The sequence below is a fragment of the Primulina eburnea genome, chromosome 16, assembly GCF_022965805.1.
Source record: "Primulina eburnea isolate SZY01 chromosome 16, ASM2296580v1, whole genome shotgun sequence".
NCBI classification, from domain to species: Eukaryota; Viridiplantae; Streptophyta; class Magnoliopsida; order Lamiales; family Gesneriaceae; genus Primulina; species Primulina eburnea.
This window is the reverse complement of record NC_133116.1, coordinates 3,218,896-3,238,492: the sequence shown is the minus strand read 5'-3', so window position 1 is coordinate 3,238,492 and position 19,597 is coordinate 3,218,896. Positions and strand designations below refer to the sequence as shown.

The window sequence follows — 19,597 nt, the reverse complement described above, 5'->3', positions numbered from 1 at the left end:
ATTTAGTGTGTAATTAATTTTGTAAATTATCATAGGTTAGAATAATTCTTGTTGTTTTTTCTAAGAGAACAATCAATCTTATTCATAAATGATTTTTTAGAAAATTTATCTTCCTTATTTTAACGTGTATTTATTTTGTGAATTTATATAGTGGAGGTATTTTAAGAATTTTGAAAAATAACAGACTATGATACTGAAATTAATTAATCTATTAACTCCCAATGTCAATAATATCTTTAGATATGAAAATAATAGATTGAATCATCATTCGAAATACTGGATTTGGACCTACTTTTCTTCTATATATATATATGTATATTAAAATCATCCCATTAGAACATAAACCTTGCATTTGTCCCTAGCCAAAAAGAAAAAAGCGCGCATCCGACCACCTTAAAATTTCTCAGAAAATCAAACATTTGAATATCCACTAGTAAATTCTTGCATTGGCCAATGGCAGCAAACGATGTCCCATGTTGTGAAACTATGTTTTGGGTATATTTGGTGATAAGCGTAAATTTAGTTTGTTTTGCCGGCCTCATGTCTGGGCTAACTCTAGGACTCATGTCTCTCAGCCTCGTTGATCTCGAAGTCCTCATCAAGGCTGGTCGGCCGGAGGACAGAAAGAATGCCGGTGAGTACCCTTTTAAACGTCAAGAATTGTAATTAAATTTGACATATCTGTAGTAATTGTCATCTTGTTGGTTCAGCGTATCGCGAACCGTATGGTTGTTTGATCACAATCAGGACGAGTGCACAAAGATTTTCAAGTTGAATCAATCCATGTGCACTGACACGTTATTTGGTTTCAACATCTCTTGCAGAAAAGATCTACCCAATCGTAAAGAATCAGCACTTGCTACTTTGCACACTGCTGATATACAATTCCCTGGCAATGGAGGTAACTGCATGACACATAAAACATAACTTTGAATTAAATCTTTAAACCATTATTTTAACAATATTTTTTTTCTCGTGCGATATAATTAAAGGCCCTTCCAATTTTCCTTGATGCTCTTCTTCCTGCAGCCTGGGGAGCCATACTGATTTCAGTTACCTTCATACTCGCATTCGGAGAGGTACATTAATTTTTTCTTCTGTTTTATTTAAAAAATTAATATAACCCGGGATACATTACGAAACTTGTATTCCAACCCCTTCATGCAAATCATAATGCATGTTTTAAATATTCTGCAATATTTCGTAATCGGACACAATCTCATGCATATCCAGAAAGGGTACTACTGTTGTATCCCTGTGTCCGTTCTCATATCCATACTTGAAGATTGGAACAAATTTCTCTAAGCAAGGAGACATATGGAATAGATTGTCATCCTCCCATCTTTCTTTTTTCACGCAGATTATACCTCAATCCGTGTGCTCTCGATATGGTCTGAGTATTGGAGCAAGATTATCAGTACTAGTAAGATTGCTGGTGTTAATAGTTTTCCCTTTCTCGTACCCCATTAGCAAGCTTCTGGATTTGCTGCTTGGGAAGAGCCATTCTGCTTTATTGAGGCGTGCTGAGTTGAAAACCTTGGTTGACATGCATGGAAATGAGGTTTGTTTTTATTTATTGATTCTAACAATATAGGAAATGATGATTGTTATAGACGTCAAGTTGACTACTTCTTCCTAAAAACGTATGTGATAAACAATTGTAAATAAAATAATAGATACATGATCGATTTCCATAGATACATATATGTTTTTATTTTCTATTTACCAAATTTATAGATGATGAGTATAATTCAAATATTTTAAACTACGCATGAGTATAAATGCTATGTTTCAATCATAGAGCCATACGTAGAAACAATTGCTGCCAACAAAACCCCTTATCAAAACTTGATCAGACTACTAAAACGGGTATTGACTTATTTCACAAGATGGGACATAACTAAGGGTGGAAACAAATCAAGCCAGCTCGAAAAATAAATTCCAATGATATTTGAAATATTGAATTCGAGCCGAGTTGAACATTTTTGAACTTTTATTTCCAACCGAACTTGAGCCTAAAATATTTTGTTCGATAATTCATGAGCATGTTGTGAGCTTTAATAATTTTTTTGATATAATATAATTATATTATACATAAATATATTTCACATTTTTTGAACTTTTGATTTCGAAGAATAGTTCAAATTGATCGCAAAAATTTTGAAATTTTCAGCTTCGAATCGAATTCGAATATACTTTATCAGAGCTCGAATTCGAGTCTTGTAATTTTTCTTGATACTCATTTGATTCAATTTGTGTACATCCTTATGCATGGCCAAATATGGGTTGTTGGTTGGGGCCATCTTTCCCCAACATGGTTAAATTATGTATAAACTCCCACATAATATTTTCCAAATATTAGTTTCTATAGCCATTTTTAGATGTAATGCATCGGTGATGTCAGGCTGGAAAAGGCGGAGAATTGACCCATGATGAAACAACTATAATTTCTGGAGCTTTGGACTTGACTGAGAAAACTGCTAGAGATGCAATGACACCTTTGTCTAAAGTTTTTTCACTTGATCTTAATGCTAAATTCGACAAGTACGCAGCAAGCTCTCTGCCCTTTTCTCCATTCAAAGTTTACATTCTTGTATTTTCACAAATATTTCTGTCCTCAGTGATACTATGGATCTGATCATAAGCAGAGGCCACAGTCGCATACCAATATACTCGGGTTCTCCAACAAACATTGTTGGCCTCGTTCTGGTAAGCAAAACCAAGTAGTCCTAACTCTCAAGTTGAACCGGAAAAAAAAAGGTCATTACCTTAGAAAAACACTTTTCCAAAAGTTCAAAATTGTGGAAAATGGCCCATCAATAATTTTATACTTTAGTATATACCTCTAAATAAAAACAAATCGTAATTAACATCCAATAGGCAAAAGGTAAGTTGATTAACAAACTCTTATTAGCCTTTCACTTGAAAATGGTGGGCAAGTTCTTTATATTCTTTTTCCTGACCACCGTGAAAGAAAATATTGATTCGTTAGAACTTAAAGTTAGTTTTTCTGTTCTTGAAATGACAATAGGTCAAGAATTTGATCAAATGTCGCCGAGAAGACAATTTCCCCATCCGAAATCTTACCATAAGGAGAATACCTAGGTACATCATTCCAACGTTTTATGTTTCTTCCTTCCATTAATCTTATACCTACAAAACCAATATGTAACCAACTCCTCTGGTTTTTTGGCATATGACAGATTCAATGAAAGTCTACCATTGTATGACATATTGAGCCAGTTTCAGAAAGGGCAGAGCCATATGGGTGTTGTTGTAAAGAATGCCAGTCATCTCAAGGATGTCGCAGAAAGTATTCCCCCCAAATCTAACGAGTTGAAACCGAACGTCAACTCCTACTTAGTCACAATAATTAGTGTTGAAAGCTTAAGTTCTTCCCCTAGTACAGATGAAGAAGTTCTTGGCATAATTACGATGGAAGATGTTCTGGAAGAACTACTACAGGTAAACTAAAATCACATTCAATTAAATTTCCCAAGAAGATTCTTTATTTTTTTGCCTCAATCATATCTAAAACTCCTATTTCTCTGTGCTTTTATGCTTTAAGGGGCCAATATTTGACGAAACAGATGAATATGTTGACATTCACCACAAGTAAGTTAGACTCAACCTCTATCCTCTTTCATCAAATGTAGCACGATTAATCTATACCATGTACCTATGAAGTATCCTTTAGAATAACCACCTATAATTTATTTGCCATGGCTTTTTTTTTTCTGTTTCCTAAAATATTCCTCTACCAGTTCGATTTTTTTTATCTACTTTAGTTTTTTCTCCATTTTTAAAAGACTGAACCATTTACTAATGAACACATAAAAATTTTATCATACAAGTATTTAATCTCTTCATGTGTTTGTTTCACTCCCTAAAATACGCATCACTTTAATAATGATAGACTTTGATGTTTAAAATATCAATATTATATACATAAAATCATTAGACTTGGTTAAGAATTCCCTCTTCGTGTGTTCCACAGGATAGAGATGAATATATTAACTCCAGTTAAATTTGGACCCAAGTTTCCGGGAATGGCATCACCTTCTCACCTGAATTGGCGAAGCCCAACTGGATCTCCCTATTCTTCTAGCCATCAGACACCACTTTCATATAATCAAACGGCTACCATACGTTCGCCACTCTCGTATCATCAAACAGCCACAACATGTTCACCGCTCTCTCCGTATATTCAATCACCTGATACTAGACCAAGTCTTTCTCCATCATCAGGAAACTCAGTGGCAAATTCTACAAATGGGATGGCTCGCCCTCGATGCGGATCACCATCCACCTATCTGGTCAGATAAAATATATTTAGAGGAAGAGTGGTATCCAGAAATGGAAGCTTTCAAACTTGACCAAATCTTTATATGAATTCTAGTAAGTTGAATATAAAATAATAAAAATTTTGTAAATAGAGAATGCACTACAGAGATTATCTTCATGTCATGAACACGTATATCCTTGACACAATGGTCAAACGGAAAAACATAATTGACTCTATTTTAATTTAAAATACAATCATCACCCTTAAAATAGGTTAAGTTTTGGGCGATAAATATATAGAGTAGAAAGTCTATTATCCTAACACTAAATCACAAGAAAATTACATCAAATTGAGTATATGTAAAGCCAATTACGTAAATTGATTATGTGATGTGATTTCCAACATAATTCCTAAGTATCTAAAGTGCAAAATACATATGCATTCTTACCAGCTTAACCGCAAATCTAGGTATGTTAACTTTACATAGTTTCTTGATTAATGTATGCTAAGGATGACAAAACTTCATTAAGAGTAATTGCATCCCATTCTGTTGTTTAAATCAGGTTTCGAGGAAATCATATGAGAAGCTGAGAAAGCCGGGCAGTTGATAATTCCCCAGATGTTAGGAAGATTACGCTAGCTATTGACATCAAGCTTTGTCAATTGTCAGGATTATTTCCTGTGATATTTTGAAGCCGACAATTTAAAAGCAAAAATCTTGGTTGTAACTTTGTGGTACTTATTTAACTTAACAAAACATTCTATAGCCACAAATCTGTATCAACACTACCTGCTGCTTTTGACTTTGTACACAACAAGAATCACCGCTGTGCTAGACTAATAGGTAATATATACAGCACTTTGACACAGATAGATACATAGAAAAGTTTCAATACACTAAAATGAGCATGAAGTTAAAAAAAATATTCATGCGAAGGTGAGAGATTTGACTATTTTGTGCTGCTAGATGATCCCTCTGGTTGCAATATCATAAAGATCCAATCTTTGCATAAACAGACAGTAAACAGCACCCAGTGGCATAGAATTTGGTTTCCCAAAAGTTGAAGATGTCTGGTTTGACACGGTGGGCAAATGTATTTTATTTTCTTTTATTTTATTGTATAAAGACTACATTGTGGGGGCAATAAATATCCTTTAGCCATATTCCAATCAACTCATAATGAGAATATTTTTAGCATAAAACAGAACCATTCATCTGTCTGGATAAGATTTCAACGCATCAATAATGACAAATTGTGCGCGCACACATTTCTTTCGAAAACATTGACATACAACGAACTGGAAGAAAAGCCATGAAAACTCTCACCATTCTCCAACAAATCACACTCTCACACACAACAAAACCATTTCCATGGTCGCAAAGCAACCCAAATCTCCATCATAACCGCCAAGGGTTGCCATACCCACAACCAAGAACATGGAGGGTGCACGGCGAAGCAAAGGGGTTCACCGGACAGTCAGACCCATACAAAAGACAGCCCAAGAATAAAGAAATCCCTGCAAGAAAAGGTGAAACAACTAGAAGAAGCAGCAGAGACTCCGAAGAAGCTGATGATAAAATACCTGAAATTGTGTGGGAGAGAATGATTTCAAGAATCTTGTCGTACGTAGGCGTGCCATTGTTAACGGGTTTCGCTTCGCTGCAAGCTTTTAGCATAATAAAAGAACAAAAATTGTGGGATGTACCGATTTGGCTGCCATATTTGACGACTTTGATCACCTTTGGAGCTTCAGCACTTGGGATAGCTTTTGGCAGTCTCTCAACGAGTCTGGATCCAGATGAAGAAGGCTCGATCTTGGGGCTGGAACAGTTTGAGAAAAATTGGACTGAAGTGTGGAAGGAAGAAGATGAGAGTGGCGAAACATGACTTTCCATTTCGAGTGCTTGATTTACATTTCAATTTCATGGACCTATAATTTTTGGGTTTCGAATCAGAGTTGAAATAATATAAAATCTCACATTTGATTATCGGAACGATGCTAGGATTTGTAATAAGAATTGAAACATGTCAATCTTGGGTTTTGTTCTAACATGGATTCGAGTTCACGTCTTACACCAGCGTACCAGAAAGAGTGATGACATATTATGGTCATGCTATTGTCATACGACTGAAGGAATAATTCGGTCCTCCAATATATATATTTAAATAAATTTATTTTATAATGTTTAAAATAAATATATATAATTATTAATTTTTAAATGTTTCTATGGTATTATGATTAAAATTTAAAAATTATTTAATTTTAGGACGGTCCAACAAAAACGAGGCGGTCCAAAGTGAAACAGGATAGATCCAAATTGGGCCAAACCCGCCCCAAATCCATCTTCATGTCATAAGTTGAAGCAAACCGGCAACCTCACTGGCTATTACTTTTAGTTTTATAGAAATTTGAAGAATCGGTCCACCGATTGATATTTGCTGCTGTTAGTGGAAAAGTGGGCTTTACTGTGAATAAAGGGGTGCCTGCTCAGCTTAGCAACCAAGCAGAAAACCGAAACCCAACTGGAAGCTCATACAGGCATGGCTTTGCCGAATCTCAGCTCGTCATCATCTCCTACGGATGCGGTTGCGGCCTCCAGTACGACGTTGTCTCAGGACGACTCGAACAGGAAGGTCCGAAAACAGTACACGATTTCCAAGTCACGAGAGAGCTGGACCGAACCCGAGCACGACAAGTTTATGGAAGCCATTCAGCTGTGAGCACGAATTTTTTTGGATTTGGCGTTTATTTATTCGTGTTTTACCTGTTTACGTGGATTAGGGTTTGGTTCAGGTGAATATGACCGAGACTGTGCCAAGGATGGTTGGATTTTCTTTAGATTTCATGAATTAAGTTTTATATGTGAGTACTTTCATTAGGCAAGTACTGTATGGCCAAATTCTCTTTGCTTTCTGTTTTCGTCTTCCGACCTTTGTAACTGTGCTTTGATCAGGTAGTAGAAGGAGCGATTATCTGTATTTTGGATGTTTATTTGTCTTCTTGAGACGCATGATTTCATATGTTTTGATCGAGGGTATTGCTATACCCAAGGTTTACTTAATATATGAATAGGGTAACCTTCGAGGATGCGAGTGAGCGGAGAGGGTAATACTAATTGTTGTGTGGCTGCTGATCTGCTAATCCTGCAGCAAGATGTCGGCTTACTCTTTGATGAACCAAACATCCAAACCATACTTTTACATTCTCGCTCTGTATTGTTCCTTTATTTGCTATTGGTTCGATTTACTAAAGATTTGAGCCCTTTTCATAAATACAGCTTTGATCGTGATTGGAAGAAGATTGAAGCATTCATTGGATCAAAGAGTGTCATTCAGGTAACTTCTAAATTCGTACAAATATTTAATTAGTAATTACCCTCTCTTGCCTGTTTGAATGACTGTTACTTTTATTTCTTGTTGAATCAACTCCCCTACTCCTAAGCATGACATGTACATATTCTATGGGCACATTTTCTTTCAAAGGACAGGTTCTGAGGTCGAGAACTTCAGAAATACGAGCTGAATTCAATCTACTTAATCATAACCTGGTTTCTGAACTGGGAATTCTTTTGTATTATCATGATGTGCGCCTTGAATATGTGTTTTTGACACGTATAAAGTTTGTATATAAGGAGTTTCATTATATTTTTCATGGGATACATAATTTTAGACTCAGCATCAGAGGAACGTTGACTCAGTGAGGGACTGGAGCTTAAATAACTCATTCAGAACACTTTTTAAAGTATTACGTGGTACAATTAGGTCAAATAAGCCTTTCTGGAATAAATATTCAGCCGCTTGTGAACCTTCAGGTACTGTTTTATCGTTGGAAGCTTTAGAGAAATATGCCTTAGACTAGGACCTCTATCAAAATTACTGGGATACACCTACATTTGTTGGTGATTCCTGCTAAGCAGGCAGAGAGAGATGCTGTCAACAGAGCTTTTCTGGTCATATCAACTGGATTATAATGTTCCTGGCTCTGCCAGATATGTTTCCTGTGTTTGTACTTATTGGATTGACCACATGAACTTCAATTACATAATTGAAACAATTGTTTTGGAGTTTACTTTCTGGTAACAAGAAAATAACATTTCTGTTGATATTGGTTTTTTGACATCTTTCCACTTCACAATTTCTGTGTGAAGATTTTTTTTTGAGTGACGGGATATAATATATATCATATTTTTGTAGATTCGCAGTCATGCACAGAAGTATTTTATGAAAGTTCAAAAGAGTGGGATCAAGGAACATCTACCTCCACCTCGGCCAAAAAGGAAAGCTGCTCATCCTTATCCACAGAAAGCTTCAAAAATTTGTAAGAGCGGATTGATTTTCTCTAATCCTGTTGGGAGTGGGTTTGAAATTAGTATAAACTCTGCCATGTATTGTAAGCTCAGCAGTGGGGGGTGTTTTGCGGCCTATGTCATCTCCCCAAGCATCCCCTCTTGTACCTGATACTGGATCTGTAAGTTGGCCAGATTCTTCAGCTTCGCTTAGGCATTCTGATACTGATGCCTCCCTACCTTGCTTGATTGACAATTCTGTAAAAAAAGGTGTTCTTAATCTTATGTACAAATAAAGATACCCTAGTCCATAATTCGAAGACTTTTGCATTACATCTCTGAATATGAATTTATGTTGTTGCAGGTGATATCAGCTCTGGTGGACAGTCACTGCCTGGTATTTACTGTTGCTGTGGAAGTGACAGCAGTCCAAGGGCTAGGCCAACAGGTAAGATACTCCAGTGATATTTTAAGCTTTTAAGAATAAAGATGTCGAGGCATCGTGCTCCTTGAGCTGTAATGGTTGAGTGCTTATGCTTAATCGCGTGTATCTTGTGCCAATTCATAAACAGTTAGGTGGTATTTGATTATCGTTACATAAAGTGTTACACAATAGTCAAAATTTATATGGTTTGAAGTGCCGACACTCTCAAATGTATTTTCAAATGAGTTTTTTTTTACCTGGCTCCAAACAGTCTTGTCCGGTTCCTTTCTATGCACGCATCTACTTAATAGCTATTGTTTCGTGTACAAACATGAAAACTTCTTGATGTTTATCACTTTTCTGATTCCATCTCTAATGGATGTAATCTTCATTAATTACTTATTTTGCTGGTTGCTTTCTGGTTATTACTGTTATTAATATATGAATTGTTTTCGGTTTTTATTGCAGTTCTTCCTGATTTTGCTCAAGTGTATAACTTCATAGGCAGTATCTTTGACCCAAATGTGACCGGACATTTACAGAAATTGAAGAAGATGGATCAAATTGACGTCGAAACTGTATGATTTTCAAGCATGACATTTGTGCATCTCGTTGCTTCATCATTATGTGGTAGAAACTAGAAACCATTATTTTTTGGTGTGTCAAGCAAAATCTATGAATGCATCATCTAAATACTTAGGACTAAACTCTTGGAAAGGAATGAGGATGTGATATCTGATCTTGTACTGATGCTCAAGAATGTTTTTTGTTCTGTTTGTTACAGTTGGAACGTACATTCTGGCTTCAAAGCTACTCTTTTTACTCTGTTTGGTTTGTTTCTCTTGTAACATGCCTAATTTATGCAAAAAAGAAAATTTTTCGACGAAGTTTAAACATAATATCTTTACTCAGATGTTATATTTCAAAGTAACCCTTACTCTTTTAAAGCTTGTGAAATAAGCTGCAAAAGGAAAGTATATTCTGGTCCTTACTGCGGTCTGAGATGTCAGAAATAGTGTTATTTTCCTTACCAATATAATTTGATGATCTTTATTAACTCTATATAACCTTGACATATGCTATAATTTTTACTGATTTGTTTCTTTTTTTTCCCGGACTTGTTAACAGGTTTTATTGTTGATGAGAAATCTCTCCATCAATTTATCCAGTCCTGATTTTGAGGATCATGTAAGAACTATGTAGTCCGAGAATCACAGTATAAGTCTCCATTCTGTAATCTTCTATTGTTCAGCAATTACTTCTAATGAAGTTTTCTACGACTTTTTACTGCCATATTATTAACATATAATGCAACGATGGACTCATGAATATGGAATGCAGTGATATCTCCAGAAAATATTTTTAGTTAAATTCTTTTTTTTCTCTACTCGAACCCCGTTCCTCTATTAATTTATTTAATTCGAACCGGTTCAGTTCTCCCCTGAACGGCAGAAAAATGGGGGGAAGAGTTTTATAATATGAAACTTTTTTGTGAGACACAAGAAAATAGAAAACATTGATGGAGCAAAGCCCGTGTATCAGAGAGTTAACTGTAAAATTTGAGTAAATTTTCACCACGAGTAGGGAATGGGGTTGCACTTATCCCGCCTTCTGCTCCATTGGCCATGGTGCTATGGCGCGCTTGATCCATCTCTGTTTCTACTTACATGCAATGTAACCATTGTGATATATTGTTGCAGAGACGATTACTTTCAACCCACGAGATTGACAAAAGGGACAGTGCCTACGATGCAATAAAATATATCCGTACTGATCAATTTGACGATTCGACATGATGTGGTACTCCTTTGGCGGTTCGTTTTTTGAAATTATGATATTGCGAGAATGATGCTTATGATTTTTAATTAAAAACCAAAACGTGTTCTTTTTAGCAGGTCAGGACCATATATTTTCTTTTGGTTGAGCAGTTCTCATGTCCTCGAGTGTTGTACGTAGTAACTGTACAATAAAAGGTGGAGGAGGACTAGTATTAGCTTATTTCTTAGGTTGGACTTGGGGTGCAAACAAATGAAATCGATTTGAACTCTGATAGAGTTATAAACAAACTATTTGAGCTCATACCCGGCTCAACTGTGTTAAAGATTTGAGCTCGATTCATTTGATTCAGACTTGATTGTCGAGTTTTATTATAGCAAGACTCGGGCCTGTAATTTGTTTTAATTTTAAACATAGTTATAGATTAACAATTAGTAGATGATTGAATGTACAACGAGAGTGGTCCATGAGCTGTCCAACAAAATAATTTAAGCTCGAAATGGTGTGCACCCCAAGTACTGAGTAAACTAGGCAAAAGTTTACCGAGTTTCATGTTGTGTTGCAAGGGTGGAAGAAGATGTGGCACTGTATAATTCAGTATCAAAACCATGAGAAGAATTGTGTTGCGGGAAAGTAAGTGATAAAATGTGGAATGTAATGCAATTTTTGGTCGGTCCTGTTTTCTAGATTTTATGCAATAAGTTCAATGTAATTTTATTTTCCACTTACTTTGCATGATAATGTACAACACCTTGTGTAATATGCATTTGCTTCTTGTTCGATAGTTGGATAATATTTGATCCGTTTGTTTTTCCATGCATCTATCTGTACTACATATTAAAAAAGAAAATTTCAATTCAGGTTTTTTTTATACATAATACTTACATAAACAACATAATTTATGAATTTTATAACTTTTTAATTAAATATTATTTTTGGGGCTTGGCTCTCTTGATCTAGTTTTGGTCGTCTTTAGGATATATAATCTATATTTCCTTTTGGATAAACTTTGAAGATGGTGATTTAAAATGTGATTGGGTTATTTTTTCCATTTGATATTTATTCGAATATGGTAAAGAAGTTTCGTTGAAGAATCACCCTCATGAAATTACACCCCATCATATATGGTTACATTTTGGTGATTTAATCAAAATCCCTATTTGAGTTGAACCTTTTGTCAACAGATTCCGTTCCCTAATCAACCACGTGGGTTGAAAGTAATCGTCTCTGCAACATTCAAATCATTATATGTACAAAGTACTAAACAAAATAAGTAAATTTATATAAATCGAGGTTGGTAACAAGTACAATTTTCTTAAAACATATTTGTTTTCTCATATACGTGCTTCAAGGATTTAACGGGACAATGTAGCGATGTTACACAAAGCAGAAAACGCTGATGGAGGCACCCAACAATCAAGTATGTGAAAGGTAGCTAAGCGATTTTTTCTCTTGATCAGTCCGACATTCGACGTACTCAGATCACGTCCGTGCGATTTAAATATAATTTCGTTGGCTATGTACACATATTCCACCGGAGTTGACGAACATGAGTTTAGTTAGCACGAAGAGTGATGTTCGCAGCTTTGGAGTTCTTGCACTGTAGATTGTATCCGGAAAGCTTTCTAAGTATTTGACTTTGGAGGATATAGAGATTAGGCAAAAACTTGTGTGATACGGTCTCACGGGTCGTATTTGTGAAACATATCTCTTATTTGGGTCATCCATGAAAAATTATTACTTTTTGTGCTAAGAGTATTACTTTTTATTGTGAATATAGGTAGGGTTGACCCGTCTCACAGATTAAAATCCGTGAGACGATCTCACATGAGACCCATTTTAGAGGTTAATGCGTCCTAATTTTATTGACATTGAAACCAGTGAAATATCAAATTCCTTGCATTGGTATTTCAACATTCTTGAATAAACAACTTGGGTGAATTTTGAAATATTGGGTAAAATCCAAGATGTCATACCAAAAATATGATTTCGTATTCGATTCTAGGTTGTCTGAACGCCCCCAATGAAGGAACTCAAACGAATTCTTCTCATTGCTTTTTGGTGCGTGGATTTTGAGGTCGAAAATAGACTTTAAATAGGAGAAATTATCCATATGCTATAGTCCCGTCACTTATTACTCAGTGATATAAATATATTTTATTAATTATCTTTCTATACACATTAAATAAGTCATTGAATTAACACGATAATCTATTAACATTCTATCTATAATACTTATTATTAGTGCGCACACGTCCTATGCACTCGATTTATTTTGAAAGTTCTTTATTTATTATAACATTCACCGATAATAATATCTTGTTTTGTTAACAGAATAGATTACATGAGATCGATCACCGTGAGAAATCCGCAAGTATGACCGACTAATAATCATGTGACACGTATCCACAATCCTCTCATTCCCAATTTACCCTTGTTCTATTCACTTCTGCCTCTTCCCAGTTCCCACCGGCAAGCAATCTCATTCGATCGGTTCTTTTATCCGTCTCACTTGTTACAGATCCATACATTTTTCTTCACCCGATTCACAGTTTTTCTCCTTTTTCCCCCCTTAAATTTGTTCTTTTTTGTCCCTGATATCTTGTTGTTGAGGGACCTTCTTTTCTCTCCTTGATCGTTGCAGGTTTTACTTGGTTTTCATTCTGAATTACTGATTTATTCTATTATTTTTGCAGTTCTCTATGTGGATTTTTTGATCTGATGCAAAACAGTGCATATGAGTGATTGATTTTCTTTCGAATTTAGATTTTGGCTTCCGGGTCTGGCGAATCGTGCGATTGATTGTGGGTTTTTGTCGGCCAAGTGTTATTGGATTTGGGTTTTCATTTAATCTAGGTTCTTAAGTAGAGAAGGTTTTGTTGAGTTGTTTAGTTGTTTGTATACCTTAATTATAAATCTTTTTGGGGGATCTGAAATTGAGGTTAGAGTAACTACACCAGGATGCTTGTTATGATGGGTAACCTAAACCAACAGATATCGTAAGGAACTAATGTTACTGAATCAGTTACCTAGTTGTATTCTAGTTTATACTGCGGATTTGATAACTTAAAAATTGATTGTTTAGTTTCAAGGGAAAAAATTAAAGAACGTATAATTGTTCTAGTCTACTGATGATAGAATTCTATTTAATTTACACTTAAATTGGAAGGCTCCGGTTAGGAGGACTACATGTTAATTATGGTATCTCTGTTTGGTACTTTATTGAGGATTTGATCTTTGAGGTGGCTAGCATTGATCGGATCTTGAATGGGTTATTAGGAGCATTATTTTTCGATTGATGCTCTGGTAAAGGCCAAGTTATGTGTGCATTACATAATAAATTGTTTTACGTGTCGCTTACCTACTTAATCAGTATGGTCGTGTTGATTTTTTGGATTGTCGCTACTATTCGTAGTATTGTTTTTATTTTATCTTTGTCGTTTTTTCATGTCAGCATGCTGTTGTGATTTCTCTCATGATTTTTTCTTTGGATTTAGTCAGATCTTCAGTGCTTTCTAATGATTCATCGATCTTTATGCAGGAGGAAGGCCATGTGAGTTATTCGAAATAGAGACAAACAGTTAACTTAAAATCAGTCAAATCATCTTTTTTTTATATTGTGACTGTGATATGGGTGGCACAGGTTGTGGGAAATTGGGAAAAATGGAAAGGGTTGGCGGATTAAGTTCTCATATGTTTTCTATTCTCCTATGTCCAGTTATTTCTTTTTGGGAGTGTAGTGTGCGTAAAATGAGGTACTCCTTTAGACCGGAGTGGGTGTAGGTGTAAGTTTGATCTATCTAAATAATTTCTATAGTTACCAATTTTAATATTTCGTTTCCATTATTGTATTTAATAGCAAGGTTCAAAAGGAAACGGAAACATATAGGTAGATCATGCTCAGTGCTGAGGTAAGTTTTCTCGAAAAAGCACAAGGGTAATTTAAGAGAGAAAGGTACAAGGTATAGAGTTACAGTTGAGGCGTGACTGGGCATGATGGATTGTGTTAAAGTGACAGCTAGTGTTAGGAAAGCCAAGAAGAAGCAGGTGAAGGGAGAATTAGATCGCCTTAAACAGGCCGAGAAGAAGAGGAGGCGCTTAGAGAAGGCTCTGGCTACTTCTGCAGCCATCCGTTCCGAACTGGAAAAGAAGAAGAAGAAAAAGAAAGAAGAACAGGAGCGGCTCGATGAAGAAGGTGCTGCCATAGCTGAGGCAGCTGCACTTCATGTCCTACTCGGTGAAGACCCTGAAGATTCAGGCAATGTCGTGTGGAACAAGGACGAGGGGCTGTCCTCGTGGGATCATGCTCAACAAATTGATGTCATTTTCGGGAGAAGACAGGGGCTGTTACCTCACCATGACCAACCGAATTATTCATTTGAAAGCATGGGACGTGCTTCTGATGCTCGTATACATGGGCAAATGCAAAATCAATGGGGAAATTCTATGTGGCCGACTGATCCTCAAGAAAATTATTTATACTCTGTGTATTATGAAGAAGATGATTTTTGCTCTGCTGATTTATCTGCTGATGATGTTGCTGCTGAAGCTGTTTCATCACTTAAAATAGCTGATGATGCTCGGGTAGATGCATATGTCTTCAACCATATTTTAAGAGGGTAGAAGGATGGATCTTTTTGTGGTGTGGTGTGGTGTGGTGAAGTTGTGGGCCTTGCCAGTTTTAGTTGTTTCGAGCAAATGATACGTACATATATTACATATCTGAGTTGAATTAGCGTGTGATTTTGTTGAAGAATACAGTTTGTATCGTGACATTTTGAAACTTTTGACTTTCAAGATCTTGCTGTTTGATTTTTGTTGCCGGAAATTTACTCATTTTTCTTACCGCATGACAATTTTCATCATTTGGAATATTTTATGAAGTGCTCTTCTCAATAGCTATACGCTGCAAGTCACAGCAAGGAATCCCGACCGATTGGAAATATTATGGATGTCAATAGACTAGCAATGGGTTTATAAAAACGGCGGTCTTGTATATCTTTTAGGGCAAGAATTGATTCTTGATTTTCAAAAAAAAATAATTTTTTTTAATTTTAGAAATAATTGTAGGTTGAGCAGGAGCTGTTTGGGTGGGTCCACTGGATTGTTCGGTCCCGCCGGATATGCTGATCAGATCGACAGTTTCCCAACCCGTCAAAATAGTGGGCTGGCCTGTTTGTTCCCCATCAAGTGGTGGGTAGTGGATCAATTCATCAAACTTAATTAAAAATTGACTGATTGATTGTGGGTTTTGGTGGGTCATGGGTTGGCCCATTTCATCGGGCCCGTTATGATTTGAGCTCCCTCACTTTCAAGGCAATATCCAAAAAAATGTGTAAAACTGGGCTCTGTGCAAAACTAGATCGTAGTCAACCCTGCCGGTTGTTATATGGGTTAGATCCATTTTAGTGCAGGCTGAGAGATGGACCATTTGTGTCCGATTGGGCTTTACAACCATTCGGCTTTTAAAGGCCCAATCGGTTTCATTTAGCTTGCAAACGCACACACAAGTATGGACACCAAGTCTCCTTTAATCGACGAGCTCGATGAATCAAATTCTCTCTTTGGATTCTCAATCTTGAGGTTATTCATCTAATCTTACTCAGATTTTTTATTTTTTTTGTAAAGCATATTGTTTTTACGATTAGGGTTTGGTTAATCGTATTTTGTATGTGATTGGGTTAGTTTCAATTTCTGGAGATTATATGCTTCATATTGTGTTGTGTATGAATGATGATACAAAGCTCGTTTTTTTCTTTTTTCTTTTTAAAAAAACGGAACCAAAGCATTTCAAATCCACCAAATACTCAATTACTGGAGTTCATCAAAATTCATTTTTACAAGTTCATTCCTCGATGAAATCCTTCCATCCAGAAAGGCGTGCTTGAAGTCTCTGGAAATTGAAATTCCTAGCAGAGCTGATTTAGAATATGTGCCTTTAGTGTGATGAGTATTTTGATCATGTGAATTACACAAACTAGCCATGGTACATGGTTTGATTTTTCTAACCATTTTTTAATCATTAAATGTAGAAGTACTTTGAAATGTGTGTCTGTCTTTTGTATGTGTATCGGAGAGTGTATAATTAAAGTTTGCTCCATTTTCTTTAAAGTAGAAGTCTGTGTGGAATTACCTTCTCTTGTATTGCCATTTTATTTGATTTGGTGATATGTTGTGGAACAATGCGTCTTTTCTCTCGGAAATAATGCATTTGGATCTCCTGAGTTTAAATGCGTATTCAGTTGTCGTTGACTTCATTTTTTTATTCCGGATTTGGTTTCTGCTTGCGGATTGACTCTCGAAAGGATTGACGACTACCGTGGCTATATCATGGTATTTCTTCTACCAGCCTCTTTTTAGTCCATCGAAATTTATACGTTAAAACAAAGTGTAGTGAGTATATTTGATGTTCGTTAGCATCACTTGCTTTTCTTTATATTTCCCATCATTCAAGGGATGGAAACTCAGTTCTGAGTAACATTTCAAGTTTGCGGCATAAGAATTAAAGGTTTTCAAATCTGAATGAAATATCGATAAGTAATTTTTAAGCTGGTGGATGGTTGCATGTTATATCGCGAGTCACTGAATTGGCTTTTTCACAACACTTGGCAGGACTCCAACAATTTCAATGATGAAAAGTTGGAATGTAGATTATATGTTGGGAACCTTGATTTGAGGATCACAGAGTAAGCCCGACATTCTTTGGTATCAAATATTTTCTCAAGAATTCTAGGCCCCCGAATAAAACTACTATATGTGAATCCTTGTAGGGCTGCTCTGATTAAGATGTTTTCCCCCTTTGGAAAGATAATCTCCGAAGACTTCCTGTGGCATACCCGTGGCCCAAAACGTGGAGAACCACGTGGTTATGCTTTCATTCAGTTCAGTTCTATAGAGGTAAGTTGCTCAGTTTATAGCGCCCTTACTCGATGCAATTCCTGAATCCTGCTTTTAAAGTGAGAATGCAGGAAGCTAAACTGGCCAAGGAGAAGATGCACGGCAGGATGGCATGTGGCCGCCCCTTGGTCGTTCGTCTTGCTAGTGAGAAATATTCATTGGAAGGACAAGCTAATTCACTCAAATACAGTGGTGAAGGAAGTGCATCTAGCATTCCTGTTGGTTATTCAGGACAAATAAATCGATGTGCTAGAATTGCTGCAATAAAGAATAAGCTAAAGGCCATGGAACAAGAAGATGATAAATGTACGAAAAAACAGAAGCAAACTGACATATCGGGGCACTGATGATTGTGAGAACACCTTTCCCTCATAGAGGTCGTACACTAGCAAAATCTTGAAGACGATGGGTATGCTGTTTCTACGTGTGTGCACAAATTTGCGTTAGTAGAATATGTCGACATTGTAACATATGATTGAAGGAGCAGTTCTCCTCTACACTTCTGGATATTGCTTCGTTGTAAAATTCTCTTTTGAATTTTCGCGCATCAGTTTTTTTGCACCTCATTGTAGCGAGTGGGAGCTTTACCAAGGATATCGGTACAACATATTATATTTCTTTCTATGCTTTGGTCCAATGGTCCATCTTGATCGAGCTATTATTCTGGTGTTGAATGCAAATTCCACTAAACAAGCATACTTCTTACGAAGAAGTATTGTAAACTCAGACTTCAAGACAACCACACTACCCCGTAATCAAGATTGCACTAACTTGCATGCTATTTATCGTGTGCCGATGGCTCCAGTTGGATTGAACCCTGAAATTATGTCCCCATTCAAGAAGCTTAACTATGTGCGCAGTGATTGCAGATTGGTGTTCCTAGTGTGTGGCTAAGTTACAAGCTCTGAAAAACAAAGTACGAGAATGAATTCTTAGAGACTTTGAACAAAACTCAAGATTCGGAGCTTGATATATGATTCTTTCTTGAAATTGTCGTTAGCTTATGGTATCTTGCTTGCTTTTGTGATACACCAGTTTGTTGTGTTTCCATTCTCAAAGGGTCAAAAACAAGATTCCAAAGAAATGACATGTTTGTATCAGTTGCATCTTTTTTTTTTTTTTTGACAAATTTCTACTCATCCACAAACTATTTGTTTTTTCTTTCAAAAAATGGAAAAATATCTTAAGTAATAAAATTGGAAGAAAATTGTAATACCTTCAATGTAGCCGGAAAATATTTATTTATCTGCATTAATTTGTTTACTTTGCTAGCTAGGTTTGGCTGCCCTATTATATAACTCAATCTAATATAAATACACCAAATCAAATTAAATTACCATATTTCAGTTTAAATACCGATGGACTATTGATGAGTAGTGTGGCCATCCTACAAGAGCAAGATGATCACGCATTCAAGCAGTGGCGGCCTATTTCTTTGAATCAAAGTAAATTTTAATATTTAATCAATAAGAAGAAGGGTAGAAATATTAGCCCTAATGATGGCAACTGTTTTTGTGTTGATTTTTTAGTATAATTTGAATATTAATACGTTCATTACACCGATTATTCAACAAGAGGGATAAAAACCCCACCCATGTAAAGGAAAAAACAAAAAGCAAAATAGTAACAAGGCCAAAATTGAAATCACACGTATTGAATGTTTTAACATTTTAACTCGTTTAAGTCGAGCTTTGAGAAATATGAAGTTCAAGTCTTACAGTCACCCGCCACGTACAAATATTAGTGTTACGATGAATGTGTTGTATATCAACAATATTAATAATGTGTATATTTGTGTTATAAATTTTTTTACAATAATTTATCATAAAATTATTTGATAATTGCAAAATGGGGTTTATATAAGATTTTATGTAATGATAATGATTGAAAACATGTAAATTTTCATGCAATAATTTCGTTAAAAAAA

At 35.8% G+C, this 19,597-nt stretch overlaps 5 protein-coding genes across 12 annotated transcripts; all 5 read left to right on the top strand.

The window, feature by feature from the left end:
- The first annotated feature begins 357 nt into the window (after positions 1 to 357).
- Positions 358 to 3,619, top strand: LOC140816563 (DUF21 domain-containing protein At5g52790). Its single transcript, XM_073175911.1, has 9 exons — positions 358 to 634; positions 825 to 901; positions 993 to 1,079; positions 1,361 to 1,561; positions 2,405 to 2,544; positions 2,622 to 2,709; positions 3,032 to 3,105; positions 3,204 to 3,465; positions 3,569 to 3,619. The coding sequence occupies exons 1-9, from the start codon at positions 454 to 456 to the stop codon at positions 3,617 to 3,619; spliced, it is 1,161 nt and encodes a 386-aa protein (XP_073032012.1). The 5' UTR covers positions 358 to 453.
- A 741-nt stretch (positions 3,620 to 4,360) lies between these two features.
- LOC140816566 (uncharacterized protein PAM68-like) lies at positions 4,361 to 6,360 on the top strand. The gene has a single exon (XM_073175916.1). It carries the CDS (start codon positions 5,599 to 5,601, stop codon positions 6,172 to 6,174), a length of 576 nt encoding a protein of 191 aa, XP_073032017.1. The 5' UTR covers positions 4,361 to 5,598; the 3' UTR covers positions 6,175 to 6,360.
- A 146-nt stretch (positions 6,361 to 6,506) lies between these two features.
- Positions 6,507 to 11,553, top strand: LOC140816564 (protein REVEILLE 6-like). Of its 4 annotated transcripts, none has more exons than XM_073175913.1 (9): positions 6,507 to 7,004; positions 7,566 to 7,623; positions 8,482 to 8,605; positions 8,688 to 8,843; positions 8,938 to 9,021; positions 9,466 to 9,575; positions 10,126 to 10,185; positions 10,698 to 10,797; positions 10,893 to 11,553. In XM_073175913.1, exons 1-8 carry the CDS (start codon positions 6,829 to 6,831, stop codon positions 10,791 to 10,793), a joined length of 864 nt encoding a protein of 287 aa, XP_073032014.1. In that variant the 5' UTR covers positions 6,507 to 6,828; the 3' UTR covers positions 10,794 to 10,797; positions 10,893 to 11,553. The 4 variants fall into 4 exon arrangements, with proteins under 4 accessions (XP_073032014.1, XP_073032013.1, XP_073032015.1 ...); XM_073175912.1 differs by having other exon boundaries at positions 10,890 to 11,553; XM_073175914.1 differs by having other exon boundaries at positions 8,691 to 8,843; positions 10,698 to 10,901.
- A 1,590-nt stretch (positions 11,554 to 13,143) lies between these two features.
- LOC140815842 (uncharacterized) lies at positions 13,144 to 15,601 on the top strand. The gene is made up of 2 exons (XM_073174821.1): positions 13,144 to 13,417; positions 14,315 to 15,601. The coding sequence occupies exon 2, from the start codon at positions 14,767 to 14,769 to the stop codon at positions 15,394 to 15,396; it is 630 nt and encodes a 209-aa protein (XP_073030922.1). The 5' UTR covers positions 13,144 to 13,417; positions 14,315 to 14,766; the 3' UTR covers positions 15,397 to 15,601.
- A 634-nt stretch (positions 15,602 to 16,235) lies between these two features.
- LOC140815841 (uncharacterized) lies at positions 16,236 to 18,294 on the top strand. Of its 5 annotated transcripts, none has more exons than XM_073174816.1 (6): positions 16,263 to 16,356; positions 16,618 to 16,719; positions 17,079 to 17,106; positions 17,386 to 17,459; positions 17,544 to 17,670; positions 17,742 to 18,294. In XM_073174816.1, exons 1-6 carry the CDS (start codon positions 16,286 to 16,288, stop codon positions 18,015 to 18,017), a joined length of 678 nt encoding a protein of 225 aa, XP_073030917.1. In that variant the 5' UTR covers positions 16,263 to 16,285; the 3' UTR covers positions 18,018 to 18,294. The 5 variants fall into 5 exon arrangements, with proteins under 5 accessions (XP_073030920.1, XP_073030917.1, XP_073030918.1 ...); XM_073174817.1 differs by having other exon boundaries at positions 16,267 to 16,356; positions 16,648 to 16,719; XM_073174819.1 differs by lacking the exon at positions 16,618 to 16,719 and having other exon boundaries at positions 16,236 to 16,356.
- The last annotated feature ends 1,303 nt before the right edge of the window (positions 18,295 to 19,597 follow it).